General features: G+C 31.4%; 2 protein-coding genes across 2 annotated transcripts; both read left to right on the top strand.

Moving 5' to 3' along the window:
* The first annotated feature begins 1028 nt into the window (after positions 1-1028).
* On the top strand, positions 1029-4633 carry LOC139889437 (uncharacterized). Its single transcript, XM_071872391.1, has 9 exons — positions 1029-1644; positions 1735-1784; positions 1884-2054; positions 2205-2529; positions 2712-3255; positions 3339-3346; positions 3449-3644; positions 3754-3853; positions 3941-4633. The coding sequence occupies exons 1-9, from the start codon at positions 1029-1031 to the stop codon at positions 4631-4633; spliced, it is 2703 nt and encodes a 900-aa protein (XP_071728492.1).
* A 4947-nt stretch (positions 4634-9580) lies between these two features.
* LOC139889436 (putative F-box protein At1g67623) lies at positions 9581-10033 on the top strand. The gene has a single exon (XM_071872390.1). The coding sequence runs from the start codon at positions 9581-9583 to the stop codon at positions 10031-10033; it is 453 nt and encodes a 150-aa protein (XP_071728491.1).
* The last annotated feature ends 1802 nt before the right edge of the window (positions 10034-11835 follow it).

Raw genomic sequence — 11835 nt, 5'->3', positions numbered from 1 at the left:
CCTAAACCCTAAACACTAAACCCTATACTCTAAACCCTAAACCCTATACCCTTAACCATAAACATTAAATCATAAACACTTAACCCTGAACCCTAAACCCTAAACGGTAAACCCTAAACCCTACACGATAAACCCTAAACCCTAAACATTAAATCATAAATACTTAACCCTAAACCATAAACCCTAAACCCTAAACATTAAATCATAAACACTTAATACTAAACCCTAAACCCTAAACATTAAATCATAAACACTTAATCCTAAACCCTAAACCATAAACAATAAACCCTAAACCATAAACGATAAACCCTAAACCCTAAACACTAAACCCTATACCCTAAACACTAAACCCTATACCCTAAACCCTACACCCTTAACCATAAACATTAAATCATAAACACTTAACCCTGAACCCTAAACCCTATACCCTAAACCCTAAACCCTACACCCTTAACCATAGACATTAAATCATAAACACTTAACCTTGAACCCTAAACCCTAAACGGTAAACCCTAAACCCTTAACCTACATTATTTATATTATTTTATATTTTATATTTTATTAATTATTTGAATTCTTATCTAAACTTATACTCGTATTAGATCTTATTAGATGTATCAAAATCATCATATTTCATTATTATTATTATTATTATTATTATTATTATTATTATTATTATTATTATTATTATTATTATTACTATTAACAATTTATAATAACATCGTACGTATCTAATTGCAATCATCATCAGTTATTGAAGATGTGTTTGCAGATATAAGTTAATTGCAATCATCAATTATTAATCAGTTAATACGTAATTGAAGATATAAGTTGCTATCATCGAAAAATTGGGTCAGCTTGTTTCATACGCTTTGTCCATACCCTTTAATTCTGAATCTTTGATTTTAAACTAGGTTAATTTTTTTGTTTCATACTCTTTGTCAATACCCTTTAATTCTTACAATCTTTGATTTTGAACCACGTTAATTTATGTCTAATTAAATGTGTTTGTAGAATACAGGTCTATGATGGACTCGACTTGGATGTCCTTATGTAGATCTTCCCCTGCATATAAAAAAGGACTTGACAAATTTATAGAACGTATTTTCTCTAAAAAGGGAAAAGATGGTCATATATATTATCCGTGCATACATTGCGGTAATCAAAAATGGGTTGATCGGGTCCAGGCTAAAACATATTTGCTATGTGACGGGTTTTTCGAAGGTTATAAAATTCCAACTGTGTTTTTCGAACCAGATGATACACCAATGTGGGATGCTGAAGATGATATGCAAGGATTGGCCCAATCCGTCTTCCATATTTTTGAAGATGAAGATGATGATATCGGACAAACTGAAAATCAGACTGTACCAAACTTAAATGCTGAAAAGTTTTATAAAGTATTGGAAGATGCAAAGAAAGAATTATATCCCGGCTGTAAGTTCTCTGTTCTTTCGTTCATTGTTAGACTCTTCCATTCAAAGTGTGTTAGAAAATGTAATGAAAAAGGATTCAGCATGATTCTTGGCACAATTAGGGAAGCCTTCCCTCATTCTTCCATACCGAATTCATTGTATGAATTAAGGAAGGTAATAAGAGGTTTGGGTCTTGGTTATGAGAAAATTGATGCTTGTCCAAATGATTGTATGTTGTACTGGAAAGAAAACAAGGACAAAATTAAGTGTGACGTATGTTAGACCTTAAGATATAAACAAATTAATAATGATTCTGAAGGTGAGTTAACCACACAAGCTGATAATGATGGTGATTATGAAGGTAAGAAGGTTGGAGCAAAAGTGTTGCGTTTTTTTCTACTCATACCACGCTTGCAAAGATTGTTTATGTCGCCTAAAACGGTCGAGTTGATGAGATGGCATGAATAGAGTCGTACGAAAGATGGTATATTAAGACATCCAGCAGATTCACCAGCCTGGAAAACATTCGATTATCAGAATAGTGAATTTGCTAAAGAACCTCGTAATGTGAGGCTTGGTTTGGCGAGTGATGGGTTTAACCCTTTAGGAAACATGGGTGTTTCACATAGTACATGGCCTGTTGTTTTGATGCCATATAATCTGCCTCCATGGTTGTGCATGAAAAAACCTTTTTTATTCCTAACTTTACTTATACCCGGTCCATCTGCTCCAGGTAATAATATAGACGTCTATATGCAACCTCTAGTTGATGAGTTGAAAGAGTTGTAGGATACTGGAGTTAATACTTATGACGCATCAAATAAGAGTAACTTCACACTGCGTGCTGGTTTGATATGGACGGTAAGTGACTTTCCTGGTTATGCAAATTTATCGCGTTGGAGCACTAAAGGTAAATTAGCTTGTCCTGCATGCCATAAGCTAACCAGGTCAATACGGTTATCAAACTCCCAAAAAGATATCTTCATGGCACATCGTCGCTGGTTGGAATTGTTGCATGCTTTCCGTATGGATAAAGATTCTTTTGATGGCACGAAAGAACATGAAGGGCGACTGCGTTGCTTAACAAGGGAACACGTGCTTGCAGAGCTGAAAGGTTTTTTAATAAAATTTGAAAAACTTGTGAAGGATAACCCATCCTTACCATATAACTGGAAGAAGAAAAGTATTTTTTTGAGTTACCATACTGGAAAAACAACTTAATACGTCATAATATAGACGTAAAGCATACTAAAAAGAATGTATGTGACAGTCTCATTGGAACGTTAATGAATATAGATGGAAAGACCAAGGATCATTTAAGACGTCGTGATTTGGAAGAAATGGGTATTAGACATGAACTTCATCAACAACCTTTATCAAATGGCAAAGTGTATTTGCCTTATGCATGTTTCTTAATGGATAAAAAAGAGAAAGAAACATTTTGTGATGTGCCTAAAAGTGTGAAAGTGCCAGATGGTTATGCAGCTAATATTTCTAGGTGCATTCAGGGAAAACCTCCAAAAATTACAGGCCTAAAAAGTCACGATAATCATATTTTGATGCTGCAGTTGCTTCCCGTGGCCATAAGAAATATTTTACCTAAGCATGTGCGTTCTGTTATCATGAAGTTATGTTGGTACTACAGAAAATTATGCTCAAAAGTTCTTAAACCTACTGATATATTTAAAATGGAAAAAGATATTGGAAAAATACTTTGTGATTTAGAAAGGATTTTTTCACCATCATTTTTTGACGTCATGATTCATCTAACGGTTCATCAAGCTTCAGAGGCCAGATTAGGGGGGTCTGTTCATTACCATTGGATGTATCCAATCGAGAGGTGACCATTTATTTTTTAGTAAATTATACTCATTTGAATACAACTTTTTTTGAATCTGATATAAACATTTTTTGACCACTCAGGTATTTAGGTACATTAAAATCTTATGTGTGAAACAAGAGTAAACCCGAGGGTTCAATTGCAGAAGGATATTTAGCGGAAGAGTGTTTGTCATTTTGTTCTCTGTATTTAGCCAGTGATGTCGAGACCATACATAATAAGACTAGCCGAAATCATGATGATGGTGGTGATGAGACTATTTTACCAATATTTTGTATGGCTGGTGGACCAATTGGTACAACAAACGTAGTAAAACTCGGCTATGACATTTTGGCTATTGCACACTCACATGTGTTGTTCAATTGTAGTAAAATAGATTTCTTACGAATGTAAGTTACGTTATTTAAATTTACTATGTTATGAGATTATTTTTTTATATGACATTGTGTAATTTTGACGATAATGTACATTATTCTCTTTTTGTTACTTTGATTGCAGAGAGCATCTGAATATTCTTAGTCATCAAAATCAGAATAAACGTAAGCGTGACATTCAACGTTTACATAGTCAGGAGTTTGAGGAGTGGTTGTCTGATTACGTAAGTTATTTTTACTAGTTTTATTACGATAATGTAGTGATGATATAACTGAACGAAACTTATTATAAACAAATTGCCTCAAATCAGGTTGATGAGGACATGGCTAGTTGTGGGGATAACAGAATAACAAGTGATATAAAGACATCGGCAATCGGTCCAAACGAGGTTGTAAAGAAATATAAGGGATATATCATAAATGGTTTCCGATTTCACATTAAAGATGTAGAGAAGTATAGGACAACACAAAATAGCGGAGTTATACTTCAGGCTCTAACAAGTAGCTTCTCAAGTGCTAGAGATAACGATCCTATTGTGGGAGATGTAACTTACTACTGTGTTTTAAATGATATAATCGAGTTACGGTATGGTGATGACAAGAAAATAGTTTTGTTCCATTGTGATTGGATATCAAGTGGTTCCAGGATAAAAGTTGATGAGAATGGGTTTACGACACTCGATTTTCGAGGTCTAAAGCAAACTAAAGAGCCTTATATCCTAGCTTCGCAAGCACAACAAGTATTCTATGTTGCAGATCCTGCTCGTAAAGATTGGAAAGTTGTGATCAAGACAACTCCTAGAGATAATTTTGACATGGATGAACAAATTTGTATCGATGATGTAGAAACACATTTCCATAGTGACACACTGATGGGTCCTCAACTTGTAGAAAATGAGAATATTGACATGGTTAGAGACGATTTGAATGGGAATATTGTTGACGATGATACTTTAGTTGCTGCTACAGATAAAAATCAAATTGATGATCATGATGCTTCATGATGAAATATTAAGGATATTTTGCAAAAGAGTGTGTGTCATTTAGTTCTTTTGTATTTATCAAAAATAACTCAAAACTATAGTTTTTAAAGATGATGACGGATTTTATGTTTCTTATGATACATATAATATAATCTCAAATTTCAAATAGAGAGCATATATGGTTAGTGTTGCACTAGTAACTTGTACTTAATTTATTTGTGTTGTAATTTCTATATCTAACATATAAAAAAAATACCATAGTACAAAAAGGAAATGTTTTGCTTGTAACTTACTTTATTGATAACAGTAAGGTACATGCATCCCTATCATGTAGGTAATTATGGAGTGTGTGTTGTGATGGACTTGTAGGTCCCACCTTTTTATTTAGTTTTGATTTATTTTTTGTAGAGTAAAATAGGATATACTCTCAAGTAATATTAGTAAGTAATTATTAAGTAATTTGGATTTGGATTGACATTTCGTATCACCAAAAATCAACTTTACAAACCATAAGGTGGGACAGCTGTTGTATTTTTCCATCATCTTCTTCTAAAAGAAACTTCAAAGTACACATACACATTTTTTAAACACAAAACTAGAAAATTTTCATTTTTTAGTACTTTTTAAACAAAAGACATAGATGGATGTTATGCATATCGCAAAAAAGTAAAAAATCGATGTTAACGTTCGTCAACCGAACATTCTAGATCTTCCACAAGATACGCTTGTAAAAATCTTATCTAGAGTTGGTCAGGATTCATCGGACATATTATTTTTATGCAAGTTGGTTTACAAAGCCTTTAAGAAGCATTCGAAGGATCCATCGGTTTATAAAAGGATTTCCTTCGATAGGTGGCCTATCTCACCTTGGGATAATCCTAAGTTGATTCGTATTTTCCTTCGCTGTTATCTTTTAAGAAACCCTAATGCGATCTTTCACTATGGTTTTAGGGGTTATTTTAATGGTAAATACATAAATATAGGGCTTCGTTTTCTAGAAAAAGCTTTGAACATGCAATTTAAAGAGGCATGTTATGTATATGGTTTAGTCATGTTTGCCTCCCATCAAATAGATGAAAAGAACATCGGATTACAAATTCTTAATCAAACATTCCCACCATGGTCAGTTCCTGATTTGTTGGTTGTAACCAGAACAAAGGTATTTGATATGTTCGATGCGTTGATGTGGAAACTGAACCGCCATCCTTTTGATGACTTGGCAACATGCTGCCTTATCAACGGCCACAATGGTTATTCTCCAAAGTTTGGGAGGGAAATTGAATGGACCGTACCGGAATGCATGTCTTGTTTTTGGTTGTTTGAGTTGCGTTTTCTTGCAAGACGACATCTGTATCTATAAGATTAATGTTTTATTTTAGATTTTGTAATAAATTTTACTTATTTAATGTAAATATTTTTTTTTTATGGTTTCATACTATCATTTTATCGCTTCCATTTTGTTGTGACCAATAATTTTAATCTAAGGGTTTATTAGATTGAGTATACCAAAAAATCAAATTCGTCACACTAAAAATCATCTAAATTACCTATTTTACCCTTATAAATGGTAAATTTACTTGAGTAGTTTAAGGATAAAATAGGAAGTTTGTGTTTGTTTGGTGTGGATGGGTCAAATTTAGTGTGAAAGGATCATCGAACTCCCAATTTAAAAGGACATGGACAGAAGGCAAGTTGCATTTTCTGTCCTCTCTGTTGTTGCAGCATTTCAATTTCCCATCATCTGATCATCTACTCCTACAAACAAAATACAATTTCAATTTTCTACATTTTTTCTCATTTATCTTTTAATCAAAACATTCAAGAGGCTCACTAATGTTTGGGTGACTTAGACATCCGAGTTCTTTCTCTCCGAAAACAAGCAGATCTATGAAAGCGACAAATATTTTTACTGATCTGCTTGTTCCTGAGAGAAATAACTATGATCTCTATAGTCTAATTATGGAATTGTGACTCAATGCATTGCTAACACCATGAGGGTCAATGATCCGGAAGATCTGAGGTTTTTTTCATGACCCGGTTGAATGATCTGAGGTTTTTTCATGACCCGGTTGAATGATTTATTTAGATTTGGTATCTTTTGTATTTTGATGGTTATGTAAGTATCCAACAAGATTATTGATAAAGCCACTCATTCTACGCATTAACAGGTTGTATTGTACAACAAACAATGCATAATGTTTAGTGATGTTATTATTTTTTTATGTTTTATTTTTGCAAGAGTAAATATTATTATTTTTATGTTAGTATTTTATGGTTTCATAGTATCGGTAGTATCAGTTTATTGCTTCCATTTTATGGTTTGTGATGTTATTTTTGAGTAAATAAAAACACACTTAAATTGATATAAAAAAACGATTAGGGAGTACAATTTATTAAAAGTCCTAAAAAATTGAAAATTACAATAATTATCAAGTCCTAAAAACTTAAAAATTACAATAATTAAAAAGTCCTAATACAATTACTACTTTATTTAAAGTCAAATGATACATCATCATCATCATCATCATCAAATTCCAAATACAGAGAAATTCGATTTGAACGGAAGAGGAGAGTTTCTTTTATACCGTTCCATCATTCCTTGGTCCAAAGATAGAGAGCGGACAATTCCGAAACACAGTCGTCGTCAAAAAATAACACGTCTGTATGTTCAAACGGTACATTTATCTTCAAAAATTCAAGCTACTCGTCTAAACAAACGTCTCGAATGTCGATGTCTTCAAACGAAATTTTTGAACCACGTTCGTAATCGTAAAATTTGGATTCGTAATCGAATCTACTGCCGTAATAAACATCGAACGAGACGATCATCGGGGAATTGTCACCATTTTTGAAGATGCGTGTGTGAAGTGTGTGTTTTTTTTTTATTTTGAAGTGTTTTGTTTATGTATATGGTGTTATATATATATATATATATATATATATATATATATATATATATATATATATATATATATATAAAGTGCAAATGTATCCGTTAAACAAAAAATAGACCGTTGCAAGTACTCTGTACAATTTACAAATGCTCTTTCCACCAAATATATGCATTATTGAGTTGTACAGTATAATTATTTATTGCACAGTTTGTGGTGGAAGAAGTAATTTGAATGTTTTTAAAGACAAAATCTAAAACAAAAGTGTCTTCTTTAAAATTAAAATATACGAAGTAACAAAAGTGTTTACAGTTAATATATGTATTATTTCTATTTACATTTTTGAATTAAAATTTATTTCTATTTACGTGTTTACAGTTAATCAAGCTAAGATCTTTTAAATATTTAGTCAATTTATTTATTGATATTTAGTTTTTTTTTTTTGAAAGGCAAACATTATTATTATTAATATCAAAGATTTAATACACAGAGGTATGCCAATGTTTAGGCAACCTAAGAACACGAAAGCATTACCTTATGAGGATGCTAAGTTAGTAACCTAAACAAGAGTAGCTAAACAATCACGAGCAATCTATAACATACATAGAGATCACGATAGGAACACTTGCGGATTGTGTCGCCAATTGTGCCAATCGATCACCTTTCCTTTACATCTTTTTGAGATCCAATCATAAAAGGTAACTTGAATTTCGCAAAGAGCATTCGGAGAGGTTCAACACTTGTTTTTGAACACCTTTAGTTGAAGTTTGAAAGATATTGAAGTCAATCCAAATTACTTAAGACTAGGTGCATTGCTCGTACGTTGCACGAAAATAGTTATGGTTCGTGTTCTGTACTTGTAGTTGAGGTGGTTTGACGTAGTAGTCTACTGTGCAAGCATTGACGTGTGTGTTTGCAAAAGTAACAATATATTTCTACCATGGATATATAGCATTTAGTTGGCAATATCCGATGCAAACGGACCTTAACATTACTCGGATATAGGATTATTGTTTACAGAAAATGCATTGTGACATAGGTATACAAATGATAAGTGATAAATAACAATTGTGATAAATGAAAGTATATCCAAAAATGGCAAAGTAACTAAGTGAGCTGGAGGATGGATACATGGGATGTTGCGGTGAATCGAACCTCTTTAGCTTCAAAGTTCAAACTATTTTACTTCTTTCTTATGATCTATAACAACAGCTTTATTCTTCTTTCTAATGGTATCCATCGAATCAATCAAGAGATCATCAATACATCCAATTAAATTCAAGTTTTACTTCCATAAGAATTTAGAGCCAAATTTACACTCCTCGGTTTCATGAAACAAAGGATATGAGTTTCAATAAGTTGTTGCTCATATAACCCTCATAGATCACACAACATGTATACAAAACTAATGAAAAACTCAACATTAAGTTCAAATTTATGATACAATATGAAGTGCATGATGACTTACTCAGATAACTAAATGAAACATGCACACCCAAAAAGTTATGTATTGAAAGATATTTATTAATTTATGAATGAATTCTACAAATTAAATACCAATTAAAGGGCTTATTAGTCTTAAAATTAATTTTTTTTATTTGATTACTAAAAGGCTTAATGATACTCATTTATTGACATTGGGTGTCACTTTTTAGTTATGTGTAGATAGATATAGATTAGTCGAGATTAATCGTGAAATTTAGATTCAAAAAATTAGCTTTGAATCTATATATGATATATCTCATAAATTGGCAAATATTGACTTTGTTATACCCATAAATATAGATAGATATAGATAGTAATTGAAATAAAATTAGAATGAAATTTTATACTTAAATAAAATCATCATTAAATGCACACGTGTTAAGCCGTCAATTCAGTATCACCAAAAATTAACTTTAAATGGCAGAAAGCAAGTTGAATATTTTCTCTGTGTTGTATTTTCCCATCATCTTCATCTACAGAAACCACTCTCTCTCAAGTACACCAACCATAAAAAATTTTCATCCTTTTTATCTTTTAGTTAAAAAAAATGGAAGTTACTTAAGCGAACATTCTTGAAACTCTTCCACGAGATATGCTTGTGGAAATTTTATCTCGAGTTGGTCAGAATTCATCCGACCAGTTGTTCATCCTTAAGTCGGTTTGCAAAAGCTTTTTGAAGCTTTCCGAAGATCCTTTGGTATTTAAAAGGCTTTCCTTAGATCAGTGGAGACTCTCACCTTGGGGAAACCCTAAATTGATTTATCTTTTCAATCTTTGTACGGTTTTTGGAAACCCTACTACGATTTTTCGCTTGGTTTTGATAAGTTATTTTGACGCTAAATACACCGAGTTAGGGCTTGATTTTTTAAAAGAAGCTTCGAACAGCCAACTTAAAGAGGCTGTTTATGTTTATGGTTTGATTATGTTTGCCTCTCACCAAATAGAGACAAAGCAAAACGGTTTACAACTTTTGAATGAAACATTCCCACCAGTGCTGGAGTTGGTGGTAGCGGTGAGAATAAAGGCTTTTGATTTGCTGCGTTAATTATGGTTATCTAATCGCCACCCTTTTGATGACATGGCAATGTCGTGCCCTATATTCGACCACGATGGTTATTTTCCACAATTCCACGGGTTTGAAATCACGATACCAGAATGTATGTCGGGTTTTTGGGCCTATGAGTTGGGTGTTTTTGCAAACCGATTTGCCTATAACTAGATTTATGTTAGTATTTTGTAGATTTTGTATAAAGTTTACTCATTTAATGTAACACCCTGGTCATTGACCTAGATGAAATGAGTAACTTTTGTTATTTTATATGATATTTAAATTATATATAATTGATTGGAATTAAATTTAAAAGTGAAATAATAATTTATGAGTTGATAATTTATTAAGTGGTCAAATGAACGCGTTTGTGACGATGGTCACAGAAAATATATGTTGGACTGAACTGAACTTCGTTAGAACTGCCTAACGTAAGCATTGTGTTTTAGATAACGGATAAAATATTTATATTAAATGAGGTGGTTACCTCTTTTAATTAGTACTCGTGTTCCTTTATATGTTTATTTTATTTGCAAATTATACATAGATTAAATACTACAATGAATTAATAATAATATTAAGGTATTATTAAATGGAAGTAAAGGACATCGTGATAATATATATATATATATATATATATATATATATATGAATTAATAATATATATATATATATATATTATTAATTCATATATATATATATATATATATATATATATATATATATATATATATATATATATATATATATATATATATATATATATAATTATGTTAAAGATGATAATAATAGTCATGTTGAAACTCTATCCATTTCTCATGAATAAGCTACTAAGATGGAGGTGTTACATTTCTTAAATGTTAAGGTTACAAGAATAGATGACACGTAGTAGATCAAATTGATAATTCATGAAGGCTACATATAAGTGTGCTTAATACGCACTCTAAAGTTGATAGTATAAATAGAGGTCATCCATCTGATACTTTCATGTATAGAAAACAATTACTAATTTAATTAGAGTGATAAAGTTATTAGAAAATCACAAAGGCAAGCTAGAGGTGTCAGCATAATAAAAGCATCGTCATAAGTTCGTCAAGATCTTTAGAAAAGATCGCAGAGTGAGTGTTCTCGTATTATTTTATAAAACTAAAATATATGCTATTATTTTGTTAATTGTTATTTGATTGGGTACGAGCTATATGCATTTATTATTTCAATTATAATAATAAATTATTGGGATGGGATAGTGGATAGAGGTTAGAAATGCATTAATAAATAAATAGTGGATAGAGGTTAGAAATGCATTAATAAATAAATCCCTATTATTACTATTATTATTATTATTATTATTATTATTATTATTATTATTATTATTATTATTATTATTATTATTATTATTATTATTATTATTATTATTATTATTATTATTATTATTAATATGAAACCAACATGTTTACTATGGTACCCGTCCGCGTGACAAAGTCACACACTCACACGCGCATAGGTCCTTTCACGCATGTGATTGAAAACTCTCACATGTCTGAGGTTTGGTTGGTTTTATTCGTACACTATTTTTGATTGATGTTGTTATTGCTCAAGACTGTGTCTGACTTGGAAATATCTTGTTCTCAGGTGACAAGGAGAACGTGAAGACTCAGTAATATTAGATCTCTGAGTTTTGTTGGTAATCGATGAGTGGAACTGATGTGGTGAAACTTTACATTTATTTATGAACGGATTTAAGTTATTTTGTTACACAAATTTTTTTATTGTATATGTGGTATTTTAATGAATTCAGG

This window comes from Rutidosis leptorrhynchoides, chromosome 2 (assembly GCF_046630445.1).
Source record: "Rutidosis leptorrhynchoides isolate AG116_Rl617_1_P2 chromosome 2, CSIRO_AGI_Rlap_v1, whole genome shotgun sequence".
In the NCBI taxonomy this organism is placed as follows: Eukaryota; Viridiplantae; Streptophyta; class Magnoliopsida; order Asterales; family Asteraceae; genus Rutidosis; species Rutidosis leptorrhynchoides.
This window is presented reverse-complemented; position numbering and strand designations above follow the sequence as displayed.